The 27,906-nt window shown below is 38.0% G+C and overlaps 2 protein-coding genes and 1 pseudogene across 5 annotated transcripts in view; 2 read left to right on the top strand and 1 right to left on the bottom strand.

Moving 5' to 3' along the window:
- The window catches only part of LOC6046579 (protein scalloped), a 286,181-nt gene that overhangs the window by 120,728 nt on the left and 137,547 nt on the right, over positions 1–27,906 (top strand). The window lies entirely within an intron of this gene.
- On the top strand, positions 9,403–10,836 carry LOC6032762 (annotated as a pseudogene).
- Positions 12,493–13,635, bottom strand: LOC119765343 (hydroxysteroid dehydrogenase-like protein 2). The gene is made up of 4 exons (XM_038249055.1): positions 13,521–13,635; positions 13,296–13,459; positions 13,020–13,233; positions 12,493–12,965 (listed from the first exon to the last, which is right to left on the bottom strand). Exons 1-4 carry the CDS (start codon positions 13,538–13,540, stop codon positions 12,515–12,517), a joined length of 849 nt encoding a protein of 282 aa, XP_038104983.1. The 5' UTR covers positions 13,541–13,635; the 3' UTR covers positions 12,493–12,514.

The following is a 27,906-nucleotide window of genomic DNA, read 5'->3' as shown; positions in this document are numbered from 1 at the left end:
CTGCGGAGGTGAGCACAAAACTCAAGCTTGCGAAACAATCAACGAGAACATCGAAGCGAAATGCTTCAATTGCGGCGGCGACCATTCTACCAAGAATCGAAGCTGCCCAAAACGAGCTGAGTTTGTAAAAATTCGGCAGCAAGCGACGACGAGGCACCAACCAAATCGTCGCAAAACACCACCAACTTTCACGGACGTGGATTTTCCTGCTTTGGCGTCACCAGGAGCGGGATCTGTTCGAGTGGTTCCAAATCTGCAGCCATTGCCGTTGAATCAGCGGCAAAAAGTTGCAGAGAACACAACACCTCCTGGCTTCAGACAGCAACCGAGGGAAAACCAACCAACATCAACGGATGAAGGCAGTAGTGACCTGTTTTCACCACAAGAACTTTTGAACATTTTCATCGAGATGACAACAACTCTGCGTGGGTGCAAAACTCGCCAGGAACAAGTAAGAACTCTTGGAGCATTCATCTTAAAATACAGTTCGTAGTTTACTCGTTCTAGTGATTTTGAATATTTCAATGGATTTATTTTTTTAGTTTTAGGTTAGGATTAGCTGTTAAAGTGATTTTTTTTTTCTTTTTCCCAAATGTATTCAATTCAATGCAAAAATGTAAAACAATTTGAAGCAAATAAATAAATGTGATCAGTTAATAATAAAACGAAAAATACAACAAAGATGAAGAGCATTAGGCCATACCACTTATCATGTAAAAGAAATGTAATTATTATAAGAATGTTCAATAAAGACATATTTAATTTCAAAAAAAATGACTAAAGTCCGAAAGATTGTAAAAAGGGTGGTTTTTGTAAGGAACCGTAAGGAACGTCATGTTATACATTTTTAGAAAGATATTTGAAAGACCTTTCCAACACGTCCAAAATATTGAAGATCTGACCACCCTATCAAAAGTTATGGTCACTTAAGTTTTTTTATACAATTTTTGAGGCCGGATCTCAAAAATTTCGATGAGTTGAAAAGTTGTCCGGATCTATGTTACGACCCATCGTTAGATAGGTAATCAAAAAACCTTTCCAACGAGCCCAAAAGATTGAAGATCTGACAACGCTTTCAAAAGTTATAAGCAATTGTGCACAAATGTAATTTTGACGGATGCAAAAAAGGTAAACATTGCAAAAGATCCGGCTGAGGCAGCACTAAGCTTTATGGAATCGACCTCGTTAGCCCAATCTTTTTATAGCAGAAACGTAAGTAACGCTTTTATAGCATTTTGTTTGCATGTATTCAGGCGCATTTGAATACAAGCAGAAAGCGTCTTCAATTGATTTTAGGAGGAAGGTATCAATCACTGAGGTGGTTTAAAGTAAGGTTTTTTTATCCATTGTAGATGTGCTTAATCATCAGCTCCCCGAGGGCCATGAATTGTTACGCCTTGTTACGGCAGGTCCGAAACCGCGTCATCATCTCCCCCGCTAGAGCAAAAAACTCCGGCAGGGTAAAGAGATCTTCCCCGGTGACTCCTTGCTGGGCCGCATCGCCGCTACCGGCAGCGACCACGCTGGCAAACGAACGCCCCCATCCAGGAGCGATCGCTGGGTTGTCCGCTGGAACCGTACGCTGGCCAGCTGCAGGAACGGCTACGCTCGTACTTCACTGAGGAGGGTGGGACGCTGCTGCTTTCTTCTTCCTCTTTTCCTGCTCCTCGAGGTAGGCCCTGCGCGCGACGCAAAAAATAAATGAGGTCAAATTGTTTTTGGTGTCAAATTTCCATTTTTCAAAAATCACAATTTTTCAAAAATTCATAACTTTGCGGCAGATTTTTTGACCATACTTCTCTATGGCTCAAAAGTTGCGGGTTTTTGTCCCCTAAACATATAAAAAAAATCTCGAAACCCCAAAAAAAACTTATTTTGAGAAATTGACAACTTTGCCGAATTCATTGATCAGAAAATTCACTCAAAAGTTACAGCTGTTTGAATATTTACGTACCATTTTTGTATGGGCAGCAGCCAAAATTGTATGGAGACTTGTATGGGTGAACCAATGACACAAAATAGCTTTTTTGGTCATAGGAAAGGCCCCCATAAAGCTTGAGCTAAATCAAAAAATACAAAAAAAAATAAAATGGTCGAAATCGGCCGATTTTGAATTTTGAGAATTGCTCATTTGGTTTATTCACCTTTGAGGTTAAGTTTCGAGCTTTTCTCCTCTATTGAGATCGAAATGTTTTTTTTTAAGTTGCTGTCAGCCAGTGTTATGTTTTGATATTTGTATTGAATGTCAGAAATATTTGATTTGGGTGTCAGATGATCCTGTACAATAACACTACTTCCGCTGTTCAATTAATAAATTGTAAAATAAAACGAAAACTCAATTCACCTAAAATCAGTTCATTCCTGTCTGTGTCCAATTTGAATCAGGTGATATTGGTCAAGCCCGCTGCAATTTGTGTACTGATGCTGCAGTAGTGGTGGTGGTACTGCACCACCAACCACCATAATATTATTGCACCGAAAATTCAAACCGAAACCCCAAACAGACAGACAGGCAGGCAGTGTATGTGTGTGCAATAGTCCTTACTGTGTATATTCAACCCCTTTTCCCCGGGAAAAAGCATACCGGAGCATCATATATCACGCCCGGAATGAATGTAATATATTACTGCTGCATTTCGGGGTTCCAACATGTTAATTAACAATTTTGTTTAAATTCCACTGTTTTATGTGCGCGCGAGCAATGTTTATACTATATTTGCGAGCGAGAGAGAGAACACGCGCGCGCGAGTAGCTCCTCGTCAGTGATGGAAAAATCCCATCACAAAAGGTGAGCGAATATTCTTATTCGTGAGTGGAATCTCAGGTTATTCAGTGTTTGCCGTTTGTTTTGCAATTGAGTATTGTTATTCGTGATTTGTTTTGTTATTCCTGAAAACTTGCCTAGACGAATATGATCGCTCTCGAAATTGAGTTCTTCGCATCACTGACTCGTTTGTTTGCAAATTTACATGTGCGTTTGGTTTTCAAATGAATTCGTAAATGCAGAAATGCACGATTGCGTTCCAGGACTTCCCCCTCTCCCTGACCCTCTCTCACACACACACAATAGCATTTAGTTCCCATTTTCGACAACCCCCGACGTCCAACAATCGGCCTGTTAATTTTTGATGAAATTATTATTTTCGAGCTCCCGTGTGTGTGTGTGTGTGCGCGGGCTCCAAATGGGGCCTGGAATGCGGCGCGGGTTGACTACATTTCGGGCGCGGGCCCAGTCACAGGGGCCTCATGGTGAGGCAAGTATTTTAAAATGAAAACTTTTCCACGGCGTGCAAATTCCAACAGAGCGTGCTTATAATTTCGCGCCAATTTTGAGACCACGTGCATCGATTTCGCATCAGCTTCCCTGTCATGTTAAGGAGTAGATTTAGTCAGGATTTTGTTTTTATTTTTTATTTTTTTTTGGAAAAAAACAATCCATGCATGTTCCATCGTTTTCTTGAAAAAGTGTTTTTTTTTTTAAATGCATGAAATAAAGTTTTGACAATTTTTCTGCGATGCTGTAAACACTAATTTCACTAAAAAATAAATCAAATACAGTTCAGAATCGATTACACCGACCAACAAAATGTCTACGTAGGATCAAAAGCGTGCACTTTGAACCGGGTTTTTCTCCAAAGTTTGTATAGAGAATTAGTGCTGTTCGGTTCTCCTACATATTGCATGCAATTTTTAGTTGCTCACCACACATAACCTTCGGACGCCTAGAAATAAGCAGAAACTTGCAACAGAGACTACAAAAGAGCGTTAAAAAAGATTGCTTTGCTTTTGTTATCCGGAAGCTTTGAAAAAAAAAATCACTCTAGATATCGAAAAAAAATCGCTATTGTCAATATAAAATAAATCAAAGTATTTTTTTAATGGCTCCAAACGAAGCAAGATAATGATTTTTGTAATTGCTCATCCGATAGTTCTTTCAAAAATTAAACTTTAAATTCTTAACAATTGACAATTAAGGAAAAAAATGAAAGTATATATTTTTGTTCAAAATTGTGCTAGTTTAATTTTGTCTTACAAAGATGAATTATGTGATTTTTTTATTAAGGTATGTATCACAAAACATTGAAGTTTATACATTGAAAATCCAACCAATAGTTTTCTATATATTGTGGGTTCAGAAATGAGGACAAATTTTCTTGTTTGAAAGGGAGAAAAAGATAAAAAAAAACCAATTGTCATGAAAATTTCAAAGGGATTTTATTTGCAATAGCTTGAAAATAATATAAAGTTCATTTCACTGCATTGATATTTATTTTGATCATGATTGAACCAGTTAAAAAATTATTTCAATTTGCTATGAATTTCTTTTAAAACTACCGAAAAACATTTTTTTTGCAAATCCGTCGTGAAACTACTTACTTTTCCTGTCATTCTTGAACGACGAAATAGCCTTCTTTTCTGTACCAAAAATAACAGAATCGAATAGCAACACTTTTTAAAATAAATGCTGAAAAGTTCTACTTTTCAGCACTCAAATGGGTGCTGAAAAGTTGAACTTTTCAGCACTTGTTTCGAAAAGTAACACTTTTCAACTTTTTTTTTATTTAAAACATTTATGAACAAAATACATAAGCATTTGACTTAAAATTGTTTTTCTGAATTGCAAAAAATGTTGTATGGAACACGTTGCAAAACTTGATTTTTTCAGCACTCTTCGTATTTATCCAACTCGGATAAATGTACGACTCGTGCTGAAAAAAATCTCTTTTTGCAACTTGTTGCATAAACTACTATTTTGCGATTTTTGCCTTCCTCACTGAGGTAAGGCTATAATCCTGCTCGAAAAATGAACTTTTGAAATACAGCTCGTAGACCTATATTCATGTATACCTATCGACTCAGAATCGAAAACTGAACAAATGTCTGTGTGTGTATGTGTGTGTGTGTATGTATGTATGTGTTCAAAATTCTTGCCAAGTTTTCTCAGCACTGGCAGGACCGATTTTGATCAAACCGGTTGCATTCGACTTGGTTTAGGGTCCCATACATCGCTATTGAATTGTTTGAAGTTTCGATAAGTAGTTCAAAAGTTATATTTAAAAATGTGTTTTCACATTTATCAGGATCTCACTTATATGCATGAAAACTATGTTCGGATCCATCATCTGACCCATCGTTGGTTAGGTAATCCAAAAAACCTTTCCAACGAGTCCAAAACATTGAAGATCTGGCAACCCTGTCTCGAGATATGGCCACTTAAGTGATATTGATGTACTTTTTTGAAGCCGGATCTCACTTAAATGTATGTAAACTATGTCCGGCTCCACTATCCGACCTATTGTTGGTTAGGTTATCAAAAGACCTTTCCAACGAGTCCAAAACATTGAAGATCTGGCAACCCTGTCTCGAGATATGGCCACTTAAGTAATATTTATGTACTTTTTGGAAGCCGGATCCCACTTAAATGTATGTAAACGATGTCCGGATCCATCATCTGACCAATCGTTGGTTAGGTAATCGAAAAATCTTTCCAACGAATCCAAAACACTGAAGATCTGGCAACCCTGTCTCGAGATATGTCCACTTAAGTAATATTTATGTCCTTTTTGGAAGCCGGATCTCACTTAAATGTATGTAAACTATGTCCAGATCCACCATCCGATCCATCCTTGGTTAGGTAATCAAAAACCATTTCCAACGAATCCAAAACACTGAAGATCTGGCAACCCTGTCTCGAGATATGTCTACTTAAGTAATATTTATGTCCTTTTTGGAAGCCGGATCTCACTTAAATGTATGTAAACTATGTCCAGATCCACCATCCGACCCATCCTTGGTTAGGTAATCAAAAACCATTTCCAACGAGTCTAAAACATTGAAGATCTGTCAACCCTGTCTCGAGATATGTCCACTTAAGTGATATTGATGCACTTTTTGGAAGCCGGATCTCACTTAAATGTATGTAAACTATGTCCGGATCCACCATCCGACCCATCGTTGGTTAGGTTATCAAAAAACCTTTCCAACGAGTCCAAAACATTGAAGATCTGGCAACCCTGTCTCGAGATATGGCCACTTAAGTGATATTGATGCACTTTTTGGAAGCCGGATCTCACTTAAATGTATGTAAACTATGTCCGGATCCATCATCCGACCCATCGTTGGTTAGGTAATCGAAAAACGTTTCCAACGAGTCCAAAACATTGAAGATCTGGCAAGTTATGATTACTTAAGTTATATGTGTATACGTTTTTTTCTGGATTCAAAAAAATAGCTGAAATATGTGTCCAAACCACTCATATTACCCATTGTTGGTAAAAAGTGAGGAAGGCATCAACCACATAGGTGGATTAAGTTAGTTTTTTTTGTCAAAGCTTGCTTTTTTAACTTATTTCTGCAAAACAACTGTACTGGATTATGATGCTTTTAACAACTGTCTTTTCTTTTTTTCAATGATTAAAGCAGTTCAGTTATTAAAAGCATCATAATCCAGTACAGTTGTTTTGTAGAAATAAGTTAAAAAAGTTAGTTTTAACATAAAAAACAATTTTCGAAAAAAAAACTTTTTTCAGCAGTTTCAGAATTAATTTAAAGCAAATTGAAATATTTTTTTAACTGGTTCAATCATGATCAAAATAGATATCAATTCAGTCGAATTAACTTTATATTGTTTTCAAGTTATTGCAAATAAAACGCCTTTGAAATTTTGAAGGTTTTTGAAATAAAATTGGTCTCTCACCTTCACCTGAACTTCAGGTAATGAAGACGACGAAAAGAATATTATTTTTGGATTTGTTTGAATATTTTCTCGTTTTTTTATATTTTTTTATTCACAGCTTTGTAATTTGCAAATAAAACTTTTAGTGGTGAAAATCAAATAAAAAACATTTTTTCCGTGTACCATACATATGGCACGAATAAACAATTTTTAATCAAAATGTAAAAAAATCTTTAATGCGAAAAAATCAATTCAACACGTGAAAAACGTCAGTTAAAAATCAAAAACTTTAAAAAAAAAGTTATGAAAAACTCAAATGAAAACAAGCAAAAAATCTTTTTCTCCTCCTCATTGCGATGGTTATAGAATTCACTCTCTTTTTTTCGCTGAAAACCTTCTTAACCGCTCCCCGATTCCAAGAAGGACGTCTCGTTTTATTGGAGCTTCAATTTAATTTGTACCCTTCCCTTAAACTCAACTCACGCAATTTGGCTAGAATTTTTGCCGAAGTTCGCTGTCTTAGCTCTTCCTCATTCTTTATTAGATTTTTTTTCCGCGATCATAAATTATTAACTTTGAGGTTAGTTGACGAAGAAGAAACTTGCTGTAGTAGCGCTCGATTGAGGTTATGAGTCTAAAACAGGCACAAATTCCCAAAGTTTTGAGAAAAGAATCATACACGGAAAAAAATCATATCTAATTTAATTTATGTTAATTCTACTTCGTAAAAAATGGTTTAATAAATTCTATCAGTGTTTTAAACTCATCTTGCATCTTTCTGAGTTAATTCATCTCATTTTTTCAAATACTCCTGTTCCAAATTACCCATTGAGTGTCGACACCGCAAAAAAAAACCTAAGAAATGCAAATTTAATAATACTGAAAGAAAAGGAAATAATGAAAAGGTTAGTCATGAGGCTGCGGTTTTTTGTTTTTTATTCTGCACCATTCTTTCATCTTTTTGTTTCTGATTAAAAACTCGATCCTCGCAAATATCATGTGGACGAGCGGCAGGAAGAGGGTTTTGAAAATTTCAAGAATGAAGTTTCGCTCTGTCCGGACGATCTCGCCCCGAGAGCAGCAGCTGCGCCCCGGAATCTTCTAGGGATGAACAACAGGGAAAAAAGAAACTCGAGTTTCGCTCGCGGACATTCCGTTCCCAGCGGATGTTTTGAATGTTGGGGTGACGATTCAAGATTAATACGATCGATTTTTGGGGAGCACGGCCGTGTTCGGGGGCAGGTTCCCACGGTTTGGAGACGCAGTGTCATTGCAGGCTTTTTAAGACATTATTTTGTGAGAATATTCGGCCATTTTGAAAAAAGAACGCGGATGTTACGCAAAAATCTACATTCAAAAAGGTTGGGAAATTTGACAGTTCCATTTGTTTCGTTTGGAACTTGAACTTTAGCCAATCAGAGCGGATTCTTTAGTTCGAATTTCGCTAATTTAAATGCACGCTAATTAGAATGCATTCAAAAAAAACATTCCAATGTAAAAAAACCGGCTGTCAAATTGATGTCTATTTTTTCAAAACTACACAGAAAAAAAAATGTAAATTTACACGACACTGAAAACTTGTTTTGAATGTAAACATGCTCAATGTAAGTTTGAAATTCAATGTAAATAGTTGTATTCCATTTAAAGAGCCTTCATGTAGAATTAAATTCAACGTAATACTTAAACCTCATGTAAATGAAATTATTTTTTGGCTCATCATTAGTTTGAAAGCTTAAAGAGCATGTAAATTCCCTTATGATGTAAATTTCTGGAATTGTAAATTTGAAAAACATCTAAATTTAAAGCTCAAATTGTTTTGCGAGTGACAGCTCGCTAAAACGAATCATTTCATTTGTTGTTATTGTTTGGTGCGTTTGGTTCGGAGTAAGGTGCAAGTGTTTTCTTATCAATTTAAAAGTCAAACGCTCTATTTTAGTGAAAACAAACTTGATAAATGTCACTAGTGGCTAGACGATATTTGTGGCATAAAATGGTCAGCGGATGTTGTGGCCGTACTACGGGAAGAATCCGGAAGGCAGTTTCTAAATAATACTGAGTGCTGAATGTCATACATTGGTAAGCAAAATAAATAAATATTGCAAGCAAAGCATTGTAGAAGGACCAATGTAGATTTGTAAACAAGGAGTCTATCCTGCTTATTTTTGAAGTAAACACTTTCGACTTTCTTTTATTAGGTGTAAACATTGAGTGTAAACCCTTTCACACCTTATGTCAATGTCCATCGGAGTAAGCGGGATACACTCAATGTTTACATTTGTTTACAGAACCTAATAAAAATAATCTAGACAATCACTGATATGAGAAAATAAATTGTTAACAAATCGTAATGATCTTCTTCTACTTACTAACACTGCTGCCAGCGCGACCGCTCTTGCATTTTCCCGCGGTGACTCGATCCGGTGATGCTCCGCCAGGTGGCCTCTCGCCGTTCCGCCTAATTTTCTAACAGACCCAGCATTTCGGCGAATTGTGCCACCGTGTCTGCCGCTTCCTCGCAACACCTGTTCACCCTTCGTCGGTCTTCGCCTCCTCGTCGACCTGCTAGCCACACCGTAACCTCCATTGTCAACACTCGTGGGGAAGGGGGGCCTAGCCAGCGACTTCCAAGACCTTAAAGATTTGCCCGAAACAAAAACCATGTAGATTCCGCCGAAAATGACTATTTGGAATTATTTTAATTTACCTCCAGGAGGGTCTGCTAAAGGATGAAGGTGCAGACGATTTTTCAATTCTTAGTATCAACAGTTACTTTTTCCCAGTTACTGATCACGGCAAGAATTGAGCAGACTTTGGAATCGTGCGAGAGGGAGAGAAAGAGCGGATTTGATCGATTTGACCGATATGACAGCTGCACGTGAGTTTAAAATACACTGTTGACCTAAACTACTTAATTTTGGTTGCTTTCATTATATTCTGTGAACGTGGTCCTTAAATCTTAAAGATACTCAAAATAAAATTAACAGTCTGGACCCGAAGCCTGATTTTTCTGTTACATTCTTATTGGAATTCCATATAAACTGTAATGGGGATTGCAGGCACCGGGTCCTGACTATTAATATGTATTTCTCTCAAAATAGCAAAAAAAAAGTATACTTGTAACAATTTTATTTAAGCCATTACACATATTTTTCACAACTAACGTCGCACCGTCGCTGGGCGTAAAGGCAACTGCTCGTTTGGATACGTCAAACTCGTGTCTGTTTGCGTATATCAAATTCTCTTCTACCAGTCTCCCTATTTAGGATCTCTAGTGCGAATGTCTAAAATCATGATCGGCTTCACCAAGGCAAAATTGAGTTCGAATGTAAATTTGAGAAGTTCGGGGTAAGCGCTTGTACAATCTAACGTAATATCTTCGCATCGTGTATGCTGTTTGTTTTGTTTGTTTGCCATCGGTGCCGCCTACTACGATCATTGCGGAGTCAAGTTTAGTTAAATAAAAATGTGTTTTTGGGCATTAAATGTGTAGATGCACTAATTCTGCTCCGTTAGTCAGAAGTTGGTGATTTAGTTTTACTCGCTGCGGCCCGTGTCTATTGCGAAATTGTTCGGAGGAATGTGCCTGGACAATCCGACCACGGCTAAACCACGGTAAACCGCCTCATTTCGATTTTTTTATCCAAGACCTACGTGATGCCTCGACGTCCGTTCCTAAAGCCACGCCGCACTGAGACGTTGAAGGTCAGTACGGTTTGAACGACAAGCTCGAGGTCTAGCGCGTCAAGTACACGCTGGCCAAAATCCGAAAGGTGGCCCCTTAGGTTCTAACCCTCGAGGGGAAGGATCAGAAACCCTGTTCCAGGGAAACGCCCTGCTGCGCCGTCCGGTCCACAACGGAGTTCTGGACAAAGTCCAGCATGATGTTCGATTACATGCTCGGCTTGAAGATCGACGATTTCCTGGAGCGTTGCCTGCAGACCCAGATGTTTAAGCTGGGACCGGACAAGTACAGCCATCTCGCCCGCTTTCTGGTCCGCCAGAGATCCGTGTACGCAAGCAGGTCGTCGTCGTCCGTCAGGATAAGCAGAAGCACATCGACTTCTCGCTCAAGTTGCCCTTCAGCGATGGCCGTTCGGGACGCGAAGAACATGAAGAAGGGCCAGAACGGCGGCGGCGCTGCCGACGAAGAGAAGGATTAAGCGACCAGCCAATTCCCAATTCAGCGGTGCCAGTAGTAGTTCTTGTCCCAGCTTAGGAGAGATCCTACAGCATTGATCTCCAAAGTTTTCTTGAGGTAAGTAAGATCATCTCTGTTCAAATCGCTCAAAATTAACACCTCTCAATATGTAACAACAAATTTTAGTTCAAATCGGTTCCTTATGAATGTTGTCTGCTCTTGAGCAACTCCGTGTGGGACTCGCAGAACATTGATTGAAACATCTTGCTGAGGTAGCGGTGAGATTAGTAGCCAGCGATGACGACGCCAAGTCGCATTCGATAACAAATCTGCACCAGTCGGCCGATCCGATCATAACATTCTCATCGACGCAGCTGGACAGTTCCACTTTTTGATGTTCTTGACCGAAAGCAGCCCCATTTGTGTTTGTGAGTTGTTGTTCAGCAGATTAGCTTAAAGTATACAATTTTTGATGAAGAATCTTTTTATTTTAGGGTTCTTGTCGCCGATGTCTGGCCATCTACGACATAGTCAACGGAATCATCATCATCTGAAAAAGAAAATCTTCAACGCTTCGACATGCTTTGCGAGGTGGGTCACACGATCACAACCTTAATCAAGCTTAACTTTGAATTAGTAAGTTTCCATTTGTTTAGACTTGAACATCCCAGGAATAATACTGTTTGACCCTAACTTGCCAAATTCAGTCTTTTTTTTTTTGATATTCAGTTTGCAGATTCTCACTTCATAAAGAACTACCTTGCAAAATTTTTGCTAGAGACGTGCTTTCTCACTTTCTTTTTAGCTATTGAATCAAGATTCCGCCCGTAACGCTATCTTCGCTTAAAAATCTGGATACTTGATCGATTCCATGATATACCAAAAAAGGATTACGATAAGTTTAATCAACTCCGTTGAATTTGGAATTTGATAAAATTTCATTCCTTTTATTTGCCTTTTGCAGTGTATAACAGTTAATTTATGTTTTTGATTAAAATCAAAGTACTTTATTTGATTTAAATGAAAAACAAAATTAAACTGTTAAACACCATTGCAGGCTAGGAAAGCATTTGAAATTTACATCGGATTCTAAATTCAACGGAGCAAAAAAAAATTTTGGGTTGGGTAAAATTACATCGATTTCATCGGAAATTTACAGGTTTCTGGAGCGACATTTGTTCCGCACGATTACGTCGGATGACACTTAAAATTACAATGAAGTTGATGTAAATTAGCATCATTAATGACGTGCACTTTTGGTACATCATAAATGATGTAAATTTACCGGATTTTTTTTTTCTGTGTACAATTGTCGATTACCAATCACGTGGTTATTTTGACAGCTGTCCTATATTCCAACTTGAGAATTAATTTGGTTCATTCAAAACACTTATAACTGTCAAAACTGTTAACCTCAAGGATTGTTTACCTTCTCATTTCAATTCCCTATTAGGTTTTACGCCGACTCGATTTGGAGGTTAGAAAGAGTGCACTGTTTACATAGACTTAGCACAGTTCGATGCGGTCGTTGATTTTGTTCAGGGAAATTCGTTGACAATCGACGAAGACCATGTAAACAGTGCACACGAGCTGTCAAATGACGTCACGGTGTAAAACCTAATTGGCTAGTAATGTTAGACTAGGTCGGGATGTCATCTCAATAAAGAGAAAACACGGGTCAAAGGGCAAATTTTATTTCCTCAAAGTTTCGAATCCATAAAGATGGCCATCCGAGTCAGTTCGTTCCCAGGAACACAGGCGTACTGCTCCATATCGGTGACTCCGGCCTCCCGCAGAACCGTTTCATCAATGAAGAAGTTCCCGGTGCAGCTTCCGGGATCCCGTGACAGAATCACATACGCCGCATCGGACATCACGTCCGTGGTGCGACTCCGCTTGTAGCCCTCCTTACCGTGCAGCATGTCTATGGCCGCCGTGTGAACCGAAAATGCCGGCCACAACCCGTTTGCGGCGATCCCGTGTTTCTTAAACTCTTCCGCAAACCCCATCACACACATGGACGAGCCCAGCTTGGCGATCGTGTAGGCCAGATGTCGACCATACCATCGGGCGTCCAAGGTCATCGGAGGGGTGATGTTCAGAATGTGGGCGTGGTTGCTTTTCTTGAGGTACGGGAGACACTCCTTGGTTCTGTTGGACAATAAAATGTGTCAAATTTTCCAACCTCTTCAATTGTCTACTTACACCACAAACGTGCCCCTGGTGATAATGTCGTTCATCAGGTCATACCGCTTCATCTCCGTTTCGCCAACCTCGGTCAACGAAATGGCACTCGCATTGTTGACCACGATATCGATTCCGCCAAACTTCTCAACGGCCGCCTTCACAGCCGCCCGCACGGCGGCTTCGTCACGCACGTCAACAACACACGCCAGCGCCCTGCCACCAGCGGCTTCAACTGTCAAAACAAGAGAGGGAGTGCACACTCAAAACAATCGCTCTTATCATTAGGTCACTCACTCTCGGCGGCCGCCGTGTAGATCGTCCCCGCGAGCTTCGGGTGAGGTTCGGCCGTCTTCGCCGCGATCACAACGTTCGCCCCGTCCCGGGCCGCCTTCAGGGCGATTGCCTTGCCAATGCCCCGTGAAGCGCCCGTAATGAACAACGTGCGGCCGGCAAGTTTTCTGAAAGTGCAAATCGACATTTGTTTGTAAACAAAGCACCGTGAACTGTCCGCTGGCTTACCCGGTGTTTTCGATACCCATCGAGCGAGCGTGAGTGGTAGGCGTTAGCGTTAGCAGAGCGTCCAGAAGCGACAGAGGAACGATGAGAACTGATTGGGACTCTCCCTTGGGGTTCGGCAAAGACTCTCTGAGTTGGGAGTTGTTTACTTGCGTTTGCCACAATCTCTGGGCGGCTTATCGCGACGAGAGATAAATTTGCGATTGGTTATCATTGGTTGTTTGTTCTCCATGAAGACTAGGTGGAGATGGATGAATTTAATAATAAGTAAATTAAAGACAAGAAAAAATATAAAAATAAATGAAGAAAGGGCAACACCACCTGAACATTGCACAATATTGTCTACTAATTTTATTGACCATGTTCCTGGAAGCCCTTCGTTACCTTAGATCTTAGATAAGTTAATGAAAAAACATACCACCCAGTGGGGCTCCTTCGTGAAGCCCGCCACGCTTAGACTATGTTCGTCCACTGCCCAGTTGGTGGTCCTTCCAGGAATAGATTTGCCCGTGCTAAAATCTGCGTCTAGCCACCGACCGTCCCCAACTCAACACAAAAAAGCCAAGACATTGAAGGTCCCAGGTACGGTAATTGTTGTTCACAGGATCCTTTTTTCAATTCTCCGCTACCGCCGCCGAGGGCCACACCGGAAACGGTCCAGCTGTGTTCCCGCACGGCGCGTCCCCGAATCGTCACCTCGCTCGGGGTGCAATTATACAGTCCAGCGTCAATTGTTGAGCTTCAGGAGGTATGAGGGAAATCTTGGGGTTTTGAAGCAAGAAAAGTGTGATAGAGAAGAAGGACGGTGGCGAAGCAATTACGTTTTTACTTCTTCATTTGCTCCCTCGCGTCCCGGTTATATCGCATTCGTCTTTTTGTCACCCCCCTCGAGGGGGTGAGGGTCGGGGATTGTTCAATGGGGTGACTTTGACTTAAGATTGTTGCTAGTAGAAAAATGCCTCTGCCCACATGCAACAACAGCAAGCCTCAGGTTTGAAAAAAAAAAAATGTTTTAACTTTTAGTATGTGTTTTGAAAAATCATATGAAATGGGGGAAAAAAAACTTTAGTAATCATTATTTTGAGCTTTTTGGAAATCGAATATGATATTCGTAAAGATCGCTCTATTTACCTGCCTCATACCCCCATTCGTTGGTCAAAGTCAAACTAAAAACTGACCAACTGTCACTTTTTACACGGCGCTCACGCACACTATCAAAACAAACGTTTGGTAGTGTGTGTGAACCTGTAAAAGTGACCCCGTTCTTTTGACAACAGTTGGTGTCAAACCATCGGGGTTTGAGTGTATTTTCTTCTTTTATAATAAAAGGATTAAATGTAACCGATAATCGATATCTACTTTGGATTAATTAAGAAAATTATCGATTTGTAGACCTGCAAAGCTGAATTTTAAAATTTTGAAATTATTTTTATTGAAAAGTTGGTTTTACAGTCCAGACTCAATTATCCGAAGTTCGATTATCCGATGGTTTTTATGGGACTGCGGAAAATCGAATTTTGTTTTCGTTTTATTAATTTTTCTTGTTTTAAACATCAAATTCAATTGTCAATTGGAAAATTGTCCACGAAGGGGGTTACAGATTCCCAAAAAAGTGTCAACGTGGTTTATGGATGGTCCCTTAAGTCAAATTTGAGTAGTTAAGCTCGACAATCAAAAATTAGACAGCGATTTTTTTTTCGTGATTCGATTATCCGAAGTGATTTTTTTCCGAAGCCTTCGGATAATCGAGTCTGGACTGTATTACTATTTTACACTTATTTTTAAATTTTCTCGAAACATGGTATTTTTCGAAAATACTTAAATTTCAAAAAATTGCAGTGTAGGTATCACACGAAGCGAAATGTTGTATTCGAGCAATTCTCTACCAAAACCGGAAATGGATTTTATTTGTATTTTTCGATTTGGGTCAAACTTTGTGGGGGCCTTCCCTATGATATGTTTTAGGGGACAAAAATCCGCAACTTTTGAGCAATAGAGAAACATGGTCAAAAAATCTGCCGCTGAGTTATAAATTTTTGAAAAAATAGTGATTTTTGAAAAAATCGAAATTTCATGCATAAACAAATTTGACGTTGTTTTTCAATGCAAAATCGAATTTGCAATCGAAAAGTACTTTACAGATTTTTTAATAAAGAGTTTCGTTTTCAAGATATAGCCACCGAAAGTTTGATTTTAGCGAAATATTTGCAGTTTTTCGATTTTCAAAAATAGTGACCATGAGCGACCATTTCTAAAAATATTTTTTTTTAAGTTCAGAAAATTTGCTATACAATTTTCTAAGAGACATTGAAGATTGGACCTCTGGTTGCTGAGATACAGCCGCTTTTAGAAAAAGAGACACGAAAATTGAAGTTTTCTAAGTCTCACCAAAACAACCCACCATTTTCTAAGGTCGATATCTCAGCAACTAATGAAACATGAAACATTCGTGAAATTTTTCAATCTTTTCGAAAAAAATATTTTGAAAAAAATTTAATCAAGACTAGCTTTTTAAATGGGCGTTGTATTCAATGTTTGGCCCTTTTAAAATGTTAGTCTTGATTTAAAAGTTTTCAAAATATTTTTTTCGAAAAGATCGGAAAATTTCACGAATGTTTCATGTTTTAACATTGAAAATCGGTCCATTAGTTGCTGAGATATCGACATTAGAAAATGGTGGGCAAATTTTTTTCCGTGTGCCTATTTTTTTCTCAATAGTTCTCAACAATACCTACAACTTTGCCGAAGACACCAAATTGATCAGAAAATTCACTCAAAAGTTACAGCTGTTTGAATATTTACATACCATTTTTGTATGGACAGCAGCCAAAATTGTATGGAGACTTGTATGGGTGAACCAATGACACAAAATAGCTTCTATGGTTATAGGGAAGGCCCCACAAAGTTTGACCCAAATCAAAAAATACAAAAAATAAAAATGGTCGAAATCGGTTGATTTCGTAGAGAGTTGCTCATTCTTCTTACTTTATAAGTGTTTTTTTTTTATAAATATTAATATTTTTCGAAATTGCTCAAAATTTCATAAATTGCAATATGGGTATCAAACTAAGCAAAATTTTGTATGCTTTTTCACCTTATTAAAGTTTTTGGAAAATACTAAAATTTCAACAAAATGTCATATTTCTTTGAAAACAGTGAGTGTTATTTGAAAATTGGGTATCAAAATGAGCAAAATTTGTTATGTATCTTCTCATTTTTAATGTTTTGTTTTGAAAAAATCAAAATAAATCACAAAACACCGTATTTTTTTCGATAGTTTTCAAATTTTTCAAATTTGTAATTGTAAAATAGTTTTCGATTGCAAATTTTATTTTGCATGTTCATTATTATGTTGGCCAATTTTTTTTTTGTATATTTTCCAAATGAAACACGATTTTTTGAAAAAAAAAAACAGTCATGTTTTTTAAACCAGGGGGGGGGGGGAGGGGAATTTAACTTTAGTAATAAAAAATTTAATAAAAAATCGGATTTATTTCCGTGTACCTATTTTTCGAATAACTCATAATCATAACCTACAACTTTGCCAAAAACACCAAACTTATCAGAAAATATCCTCGGGGCCATCCATAAACTACTTGGACTCTTTAGCAAGGGGGGTTGACGATTGCCTACGCTCCATACAAAAAAGATTTTGTTGTCCACGAGGAGGTGTTGTGATTTCCAAAAAAAAAAATTCATTTTTGAAATATTTTTTGTTGAAAGAGCAGCAAATTTTACAAAAGTTCAATTTTTTACATTTAAAATTCAACTGAAACTTGCTGAGATAGCTTTAATTGAAAATTATGTGACACACACATTGAACTAAATGGAACGTTGAGAATTGGATGGTTGGAGGATATTCCTTCTTGTTGTGTGATTTTTTCTAAAATAATACATAAAAGTGAAATTTAAAGAAACTGATCGAAATTTCATAATTTCCTGTTGTAAAATTACAGGATATAATAAACCATCCAAAATTTGTTGTTTTTTATGTTTAAAAAACTAATTTTAAAAAGAATTAGTCCTAGAAAAGGCTTCATCTCAGAAACCAGTTGTTCGATCAATAAGATTCGTAAAAATGTTGGATATTTTTTCAGCTCTTTGAAAACATATTTCTTCTGGGTTGTGGTTTATTCATTCAATATTTTTAAATTGCAAAAATCTATTCTCGAAACAATAGTTGAATAGACTATTACTCAATACCAAAAATTAAATAAATCACGAGTTTGGTCATCAAGACCAAACTCCTTCCAATCCACGGTTCACCTCTGCTGGACACCTGAGCCTTCAGCCCCGAACTCACGTCCAAGAGATACCCATCATACAACTGCGATACCGCATCCCGAACGGATGCTGCCTGAATCTTGGCGTGTCCCCGCTGCTGTCTGCCGATGATCAACTGGTCGGTGGCAGCGTTGCCTAATTTGCATAATTACGTGGGAACTTTTCTTTTCGCTTTTCTTCTCCTTTGGTCCGGGGACGACGGACGGTGTGTGAAATTCAATTACGAAGAAGCAGAACCGTCCTCAGCCTTGTCCTTGCCGTCTCGTGGCTGGACGCCACGAAGGAAGGTGCCCTGTCGAGATCGTACCGGATCGATATATATATATTAGAGTGTAACAAAAATGACTTTTTGGCGGGCATTAATCCAAAATATGAGCTTGATTGACGTGGAGCTGGCGCCTGCCTTCAAATGGATTTAACTCGTAAAAAGATTTTTCAAAATGTCACTTTTTGAGGCATTTTGCCACGAATGTTACCAAAACATCACTGGCCAGATTCTGCGCATCTTTTGGTATATATAACATTGACATTTGCTGGTACAGGCCTTCAGTTTTGCATTTTTCGAAAAATCGGTCCCGGCAAAAAAGATATGCGTCGCGCCTCGCGACGCCCTAGACGCCATTTGATTTTGCCGGGGCCGATTTTTCGAAAAAATGCCAAACTTTGAAGGCCTGTACCGAGCTCCAGGGTGTTCCAAATTTCAATGTTATATATACCAAAAGATGCGCAAGGATCTGGCCTACACGCCAGTGATGTTTTTGGTAAACGCATTGGTGGCCAAAATGCCTCAAAAAGTGACATTTTTGAAAAAATCTTTTTTTACGGGTTAAATCCCATTTAAAATTGAAGGGCGGAGCGCCAGCTCCTGTTACGTCCAATCAAGCTCATATTTTGGATTTGGGCTTAGTATGCCCACCGGAACAAACCCTTGAATGCCCGCCAAAAAGTCATTTTTGTTACATCCTAATATATATCTACGATGAGGGGGATTAATGAAAACTTGGAGAAAGATTGGCTTGTGATGACAACCGTCTCGGGATTTGATGCACGGAAAATGGTTAAAATCTTAAATTTTATTTGCTTTAAATAATAATTGTACTCATAAAAAAAAGATTGTTTATTCCCAACATAAAACATTCTTTAAATTTCAGATAAATTTTCCGTGTAAAACTCATTTTTCTCCAGCGTTAATTGTCCATGACAAAAAGAAGGTGATTCATCTGTTGCTGCCAACATAGCCGAAGCGCCTGGCATTAATTAAGGTCCGATCGATAATTAATCGAATCTCGTGCGGCCGCCACCGTGACGCTTGTCTCCCAGATCGACCTGCGACAGTTGACTATGATGCGGGTTTCTGATATGGCCCTGAGATGGTGATGTCGAGCGATCGAACCGTGCCGATACTGTTACTATTTTTCCATGGAAGCCACGGAACTGAGTCAACCTTATGGGTTTGATCGTAAATCATGTTATTGTATTGGATTTGATGTAGAACTTTTGGGATTTCTTTACGCTATTGCGATTCTTTATTGGCTTAGGTTAGCCAAAAGTTTTCAACAGCAAATTTAAAATATTAGTTTTTCGAACATAAACACAAGCTTAAATTAAAATAAAATCAATAAAATTTAAAAATAACTAAACAATTCCGAAAAAGGTTAATTTTTTGCGTATAAAACTTTTGATTTTAATGTTTTTTTACAATTGTTTATATTAAAGACAGTAGTCCCAACAAATTTTAGTACAGAAACCTTGAATTACTTCACCCAAACGGCGGTCGCATGATTGTGATGCATGGCAGCATGGAAGTATATCAGAATCTGCATGAAATCTGTCCTCATGCATTTTTTGCGATATAGGGGTGTGACATTTTTGCCCGTTACCGACAATTATCGACATTACCGACGGCTGATTGACTGTATTGCATAAAATTTTTTTGACAGAACGAGAATTGAACCATCAATTTCTTGGTTGTTGTTCCGACAAGCTACCACTGCGCCATGGACGCTTGATGAATTGAGAGGGACAGAGCACCAACACATTCTGCTCTCTCAAGTGTTGCTCGGAAACGCGCCAGCTTTATATGTGTTGGTGAGAACTGCAGATCGCTGACATGTTTACGACGCGGGCAAAAATGAGCTATGAGCTTGCTGCAAAAACTGTTATAAAATATAACATTTTTTGCAGCAAATCCACTGTTGCAGATTTTGAGATATATTTTTCCTTTAGGTGTTCAAAATATGATTCAAGCGTCAAGCGCTAAAGTGAATTGAAGTTAAAGTTTCCAATTTATCTACTACTTTAAAGAACATTTTTATCATGACAGCTAAAAAATACTCAAATCATGAACATATTGCATGTATTGAAGAAACTTTTTGATAATTACATTATTTAAATGTCAAAATCAAATCAAATTATTCGCTCTAAAGCATTGCCTAGGCGTTCTCGATTGGGAGATTCCTACTCGAAACTAGGTGTCCGAAGGCTTGATTGTTGAGGCAATTGCAAACCTCTTGTTACACCTTAGCTTCCATCCACCTCGGGATTCGAACTGACGACCTTTGGATTGTGAGTCCAAATGCCTACAAGCGACTCCACCGAGGCAGGACCCAGGAAGTTGACTCCTACACCTTGATTGAGCTAACGACCTACCCCTTTAGGTTAGACCGGGGCCAACAAATGCCACTGGGACCTTCTGGGATCGAACCCAGGCCGACTGGGTGAGAGACAACCACGCTTACCCCTACCCCACGGGTCCCGGCAAGTTAAAAAAACCTAATATATCACATTAAATATCAATTTTTAATTCCCAAAATATATGCCTGGCACAGAAAACTTTAAATCGATCCAAAACTTGAGCCCCAGAGTCATCAGGAAGCGTAAACTAGTGTTATTTATCAAAAATGTTTTTTATTTGCTCTGGTAAATTAACTGTCATGTCTGAATGCAAAAACTGATGTTCTAGCAATGTTGCAAACAATATGAAGAACAATTTTGCAGAAAATAGTATGATATTTTATTCATTTTCAGTGAAATTATGTCTATTTCAGTGAGAAAAATGTTGCCAATTTCCAAAAAAATGATATTTAACTCATTCCAGTTGAGCAATTCTCTAGGATTTCGGTCATTCGATTTTTTTGTATTTTTTAATCCGACTGAAACTTTTTTGGTGCCTTCGGTATGCCCAAAGAAGCCATTTTGCATCATTAGTTTGTCCATATAATTTTCCATACAAATTTGGCAGCTGTCCATACAAAATGATGTATGAAAATTCAAAATCTGTATCTTGAAGGAATTTTTGATCGATTTGTGTCTTCGGCAAAGTTGTAGGTATGGATACGGACTACACTAGAAAAAATAATACACGGTAAAATTTGGTGATTTTTTATTTAACTTTGTCACTAAAACTTGATTTACAAAAAACACTATTTTTAATTTTTATTTTTGATATGTTTTAGAGGACATAAATGCCAACTTTCAGAAATTTGTTGTGCAAAACATTGACCGAGTTATGAATTTTTATCAATACTGATTTTTCAAAAATCGAAATTTGGTCGTAAAATTTTAACTTCATTTTCGATGTAAAATTAAATTTGCAATCGTATTTAGTGAAATTTTGATATTTTCGTTATAGCCATATTTAAGTGACTTTTTGAAAATAGTCGCAGTTTTCATTTTAAATTAGTGCACATGTTTGCCCAGTTTTGAAAAATATTTTGAAAAGCTGAGAAAATTCTCTATATTTTGCTTATTCGGACTTTGTTGATACGACCTTTAGTTGCTGAGATATTGCAATGCAAAGGTTTAAAAACAGGAAAATTGATGATTTCTAAGTCTCACCCAAACAACCCACCATTTTCTATCGTCAATATCTTAGCACTTCGTCTGATTTTCAATGTTAATATATGAAACATTGTGAAATTTTCCGATCTTTTCGAAAAATATTAAAATTTTCAAATCAAGACTAACATTTCAAAAGGCCAAACATTCAATATTACGCCCTTTTAAAATGTTAGTCTTGATTTGAAAATTTTGAAAATATTTTTTTCGAAAAGATCGGAAAATTTCACAATTGTTTCATATATTAACATTGAAAATCGGACCATTAGTTGCTGAGATATTGACGATAGAAAATGGTGGGTTGTTTGGGTGAAACTTAGAAAACATCAATTTTCCTGTTTTTAAACCTTTGCATTGCAATATCTCAGCAACTAAAGGTCGTATCAACAAAGTCCGAATAAGCAAAATATAGAGAATTTTCTCAGCTTTTCAAAAATATTTTTTTCAAAACTGGGCAAACATGTGCACTAATTTTAAAAAATAAAAACTGCGACTATTTTCAAAAAAGTCACTTAAATATGGCTATAACTTGAAAACGGTGCACTTTATCAAAATTTCACTAAAGTACTTTTTGATTGCAAATTTGATTTTACATCGAAAATGAAGTTGAAAATTTTACGACCAAAATTTCGATTTTTGAAAAATCAGTATTGATTAAAAAATTCATAACTCGGTCAATGATTTTTTGCACAACCTGGAAATTTCTGAAAAGTTGGCATTTTATGTCCTCTAAAACATATCAAAAAATAAAAAAAATTAAAAATAGTGTTTTTTTGTAAATCAAGTTTTAGTGATAAAAAGTTAAATAAAAATCACCAAATTTTTTTACCGTGTATTATTTTTTCCAGTGTAGTCCGTATCCATACCTACAACTTTGCCGAAGACACCAAATCGATCAAAAATTCCTTCAAAAGATACAGATTTTTGAATTTTCATACATCATTTTTGTATGGACAGCTGCCAAATTTGTATGGAAAATTATATGGACAAACTAATGATGCAAAATGGCTTCTTTGGGCATACCGAAGGCACCAAAAAAGTTTCAGTCGGATTAAAAAATACAAAAATTAAAATTGAAGAAAAAAGACCGATTTCGTAGAGAATTGCTCAGTTATAAACAGCTACTACACGGAGAAAAAAGAGTTCCCAAAATCGTGAACAAATTCAAATTTCATGGTACGTTTTTCAAAATCCTATCGTGGAATTTGAACACTTTGTTCGAGGTTCCCATTTTCTTGAACGCTTGTTCACGATTTTGGGAACGCTTTTTTCTCCGTGTACGATCATACTCATTTCTCAAATAAAGTCAAATAATTTGAATTTTTGTGCTAAGCGACGAATGCGACATTCAATGCTTATGCTTATGCTTATGCTAAGCGACGAATGCGACATTCTTGTTTGATAAATTCTTTATTATTTTTTTAATTTATTTCTCAGCTTGTTAAGTTTGAACTCTTACAGAAATGTCATGGATTGCATCCATCGTCGAGTTCAAACCGGCGAAATTAAAAGTCTCGTTAGTTTGAAGCCAGAGTTCAAAAGGATCCATAACGTTATTTCAGAGTATAAAATAAACATGCTGTAAGTTAAAATAAAATAAAAATATTTTTGCAATTCCGTCTTTAAACTACTTACTTTTCCTGTCATTCTTGAACGACGAAATAGACTACTTTTCTGTACCAAAAATAACAGAATCGAATAGCAGCACTTTTCAAAATAAATGCTGAAAAGTTCTACTTTTCAGCACTCAAATGGGTGCTGAAAAGTTGAACTTTTCAGCACTTGTTTCAAAAAGTAACACTTTTCAATTTTTTTTTTTTGATTTAAACGATTTATTGACAAAATACATGAAAATTCGATTCAAAATTTCACTCAATGGGTGTTTTTCGAAATTGCAAAAAATGTTGTATGGAACTCTTTGCAAAACTTGATTTTTTCAGCACTCGTCGTATTTATCCAACTCGGTGAACCTCGTGCGACTCGTGCTGAAAAAATCCTCTTTTTGCAACTTGTTGCATAAACTTATGGGTCTCGTGGCGCAGGGGTAGCGGCTTCGGCTGCCGATCCCGATGATGCTATGAGACGCGGGTTCGATTCCCGCCTTATCCACTGAGCTTCTATCGGATGGTGAAGTAAAACGTCGGTCCCGGTTTCTCCTGTCTCGTCAGAGGCGCTGGAGCAGAAATCCCACGTTAGAGGAAGGCCATGCCCCGGGGGGCGTAGTGCCAATAGTTTCGTTTCGTTTTTGCATAAACTAGTATTACAAGATTGTCGCATTCGTCGCTTGGCACAAAAAATCAAGAAATGTGCACATTTTTTGTTTTTCTTTCTTTCGAAAACCGTTAACAGTACTTTATTTGAGCACTGAGTATGATCGTAGTAACTGTTTATTACAGGAATGAGTTTAATATCGATATTTTTTTGAAATTGGCAACATTTTTCTAACTAAAATAGACATAACTTCACTAAAAATGGATAAAATATCATACTATTTTCTGCAAAATTGTTCTTCATATTGTTTGCAACAATGCTACAACATCAGTTTTTGCATTCAGACATGACATTTTATTTACCAGAGCAAATAGAAAATATTTTTTGATAAATAACACTATTTTACGCCTCCTGATGACTCTGGGGCTCAAAATATGGATCAATTTAAAGTTTGCTGTGCCAGGAATATATTTTGGGAACTTAAAATTGATATTTTGATTAAAATCAACATCTTTGACCTGAGCTAGATCGAGATTTTGGGCGTATTTTTGAGGTTTAATTTGATATATCAGGTTTTTAAACTGGGTAATTCTCTACCAACTCACACAGCAGTTGCCCCGACCCCTCTTAGATTTACGTGAAACTTTCTCCTGAGGGGTAACTTTTGTCCCTGATCACGAATCCGAGGTCCGTTTTTTGATATCTCGTAACGGAGGGGTGGTACGACCATTTTTGAACATGCGAAAAAAGAGGTGTTTTTTTAATAATTTGCAGCCTGAAAAGGTGATGAGATAGAAATTTGGTGACAATGCGACTTTTATGTAAAATTGTACACCCGATTTGATGGCGTACCTACTTAGAATTCCTCAAAAACGTATTTTTCATCAAAACAAAAACACTGAAAAAGTTTTTAAAACTCTGCCATTTTCCGTTACTCGACTGTAAAACATTTTGGAACATGTCATTTTAAGAACTTTAATGTACTTTTCGAATCTACATTGACCCAGAAGGATCATTTTTTCATTTAGAACAAAAATTTTCATTTTAAAATTTCGTGTTTTTTCTAACTTTGCAGGGTTATGTTTTAGAGTATAACAATGTTCTACAAAGATGTAGAGCAGACAATTATAAAAAATGTGATATATAAACATACGGGTTTTGTACATAAACATCACGAGTTATCGCGATTTTACGAAAAAAAAAAGTTTTGAAAATGTTGGTCGTCGTTGATCGTTGAAAGTTAGAAATTTTAAAATGAAAAATTTTGTTCTAATTGAAAAAGTTACCCTTCTGGGTCAATGTAGATTTGAATAGTAAATTAAATTTTCCTTAAAATGACATGTTCCATTTTATTACAGTCAAGAAACGCAAAATGGCAGAGTTTTGAAATTTTTTCAGTGTTTTTTTGATGAAAATACGTTTTTTTAGGAACACTGAGTACCAATTCAGACCAATTCTGAGTCCAATTTTACATAAAGTCCCTTTGACATCAAATTTCTATCTCATCACCGTCAGGCTGCAAATTTTTGAAAAAACACCTGTTTTTTCGCATGTTCAAAAACGGAAGGGGTCGTACCGCCCCTCCGTCACGAGATATCAAAAAACGGACCTCGGAATCGTGATCAGGGACAAAAGTTACCCCAAAGGACAAAGTTTCACACAAATCAAAGAGGGGTCCCAGTGTGTACCCACTTATTTATTAGAATCAATTAAAATGGAAATCAATTCTGCACAGGATAAAATAATCAGTTTAATACATCTCAGAATAGGTAAATCTTTTATGTCAGAAATAAAAAGTCAAGCTCCATCCATTAATTCAGCCTTTTCCAAAATAAAGATCGCAATATCTCACCCCTACAACGTTGTCGCAGTAGTAATTAAGCTTTCCCTTTCTTTTTACCCGCACCATTCCAGGTGAGTTATTACGGCTAATCTGAACCATATATTTCATCACACAGTAAGTAAGTGCCCCCGATTTCCTCAAACTCCACCCTCAACCAACTCACTGTACCATGGCAACCATGATCCAGAGAAACCAGAATATCCAACGCCTTCGATTTCACGACAGCCAGCTGCTGGCCTCACCGTAACCTGAAAACCCGTTCCGAGAAACCTCGCCAGTCTTCTGGTGGCGACTGCCGCCTGCCTGTTTGCCTTTGGCCAAAGCTAATTACTGTCAGTTTAAAAGTCACCCGCGCGTGTTTAACCATGCCCTGGTTGATCTGGCGGTGGTCATAATTTTACGGGATTTGGGTCATTACGTCGAATGGGTTTTTTCATTTTTCATTTTTCATTTTCTTTATTAGGAGGTGGACAAAAGCCCCCTTGAGATTTGTCTAGCATATTCCAAGACACTCTCTCAAAGAGGCACAAAACCACCTCGTCTTTTCGCATCAACAAGTACACAAAACTCAAATGATACAAGACGGGTTACTTTAAAACTAACTCAATAAATTAACAAAAATATCACAGTGTTCTAATATCTACGTGTGTATTGTCAGGAAGGGACTTGAGGAAATTAAGGAAACGGATTTTGATTTTGTCGCGGGACAGGTCAAAGTCGAAATGGTCAGAGCACAAGTTAAAAATACGACACATACTAGAAACTGGTTCGTTATGTCCGTAATTAGTCAGAGCTCGGCGAACCGTCAAAAAAGAGTGGTTGCGAAGTACACGCCGGCGGGTGTTAATATTGATCAGTTGCAAAACAGCGGGACAATCAATGGACGACTGCAGGAGGTCAGCTACAAACACTGCCTTTGCAACATCACGTCTTACCGAGAGAGGATCAAGGTTTAACATTTTGCAACGCTCAGCATAGCTCGGAGGATTTAAAGGATCAGGCCAGGTGATGTGACGTTGGGCATATTTGACGAACTTTCGCTGCACCGACTCCACGCGTTGAATGGCGTTCTGGTAGAAGGGAGCCCAAACCGTGGAACAGTACTCGAGCGTAGAACGAACCAGCGAGCAATAAAGAGCTTTGAGACAGCCTAAATCTCGAAAATGCTTAGCTATCCTAAAGACGAATCCTAATGTTTTGGAAGCTTTGGAAACCATATACGTAATATGGTCAGTAAACGTCATTTTGCTATCCAGCATCACGCCTAAATCTTTCACACAGGACGTCCTAGGTATGGTGGTGTTTGAAAGAGTATAGTCAAAGGAAATTTTGTTGCGTTTGCGGGTGAAAGTGATTGCTGAACACTTAGTTGCATTTAGAACCATTCTGTTATCGGAGCACCAGTTGGCAAACCGGTTGAGCTGCTCTTGAAGAAACTGACAGTCTCCGGTCTCCTCGATAACAGTGAAAAGCTTTATGTCGTCCGCGTAAGACAGCTTGTGACATTTAAGCAGAGGGTGCACGTCGTTCATATAGAGGAGAAAAATCAGGGGACCCAGGTGGCTGCCTTGGGGGACGCCTGAAAAAACAGCAAATATGGCAGAAATTACGTCACCCACTTTCACGCTCATTTCTCGTCCGGTGAGGTAGGAGCGAAGCCATTCGAGCAGAGAACCGCTGAAGCCCAGTCGCTCGAGTTTAGCAACAGCAATACGGTGGTTTAGCTTGTCGAATGCTGCCGATAGATCCGTGTAGATGGCGTCAATTTGTTTCCGTTTCTGCATGGTTCGTAGGATGAAGGACGAATAGGTGACCAGATTGGAACTGGTAGAACGTTTCGCCATAAAGCCATGCTGTTCCTGGGCGATATAATCACAACAGTTGAACTTGATGAAGTCTAGCACAATGACTTCGAAGAGCTTGCTTACAGCGCAGAGTGCAGCGATTCCGCGGTAGTTCCGGACGTCTCGTTTAGGCCCCTTTTTGTGAACAGGGAACACAAACGACTTCTTCCAGAAACATGGGAAAACTCCGGTGGAAAGCGAAGTGTTGAAGAGTTGAGCCAGCGGTTCCGCGAGTGCATCGCAACACTTTTTGAGTACAACCGCGGGAATGCCATCCGGTCCACAGCTGTTGGAACTCTTCAGGCGGGCGCAGGCACGGCGAACGGACTCGGAGCTTATCACCGGATGAGGTCCGATGGGAGGTCGCAGT

This window comes from Culex quinquefasciatus, chromosome 1, assembly GCF_015732765.1.
Source record: "Culex quinquefasciatus strain JHB chromosome 1, VPISU_Cqui_1.0_pri_paternal, whole genome shotgun sequence".
NCBI lineage: Eukaryota > Metazoa > Arthropoda > Insecta > Diptera > Culicidae > Culex > Culex quinquefasciatus.
Note: the sequence above shows the minus strand (reverse complement) of the source record. Positions and strands in the feature narration are given on the sequence as shown.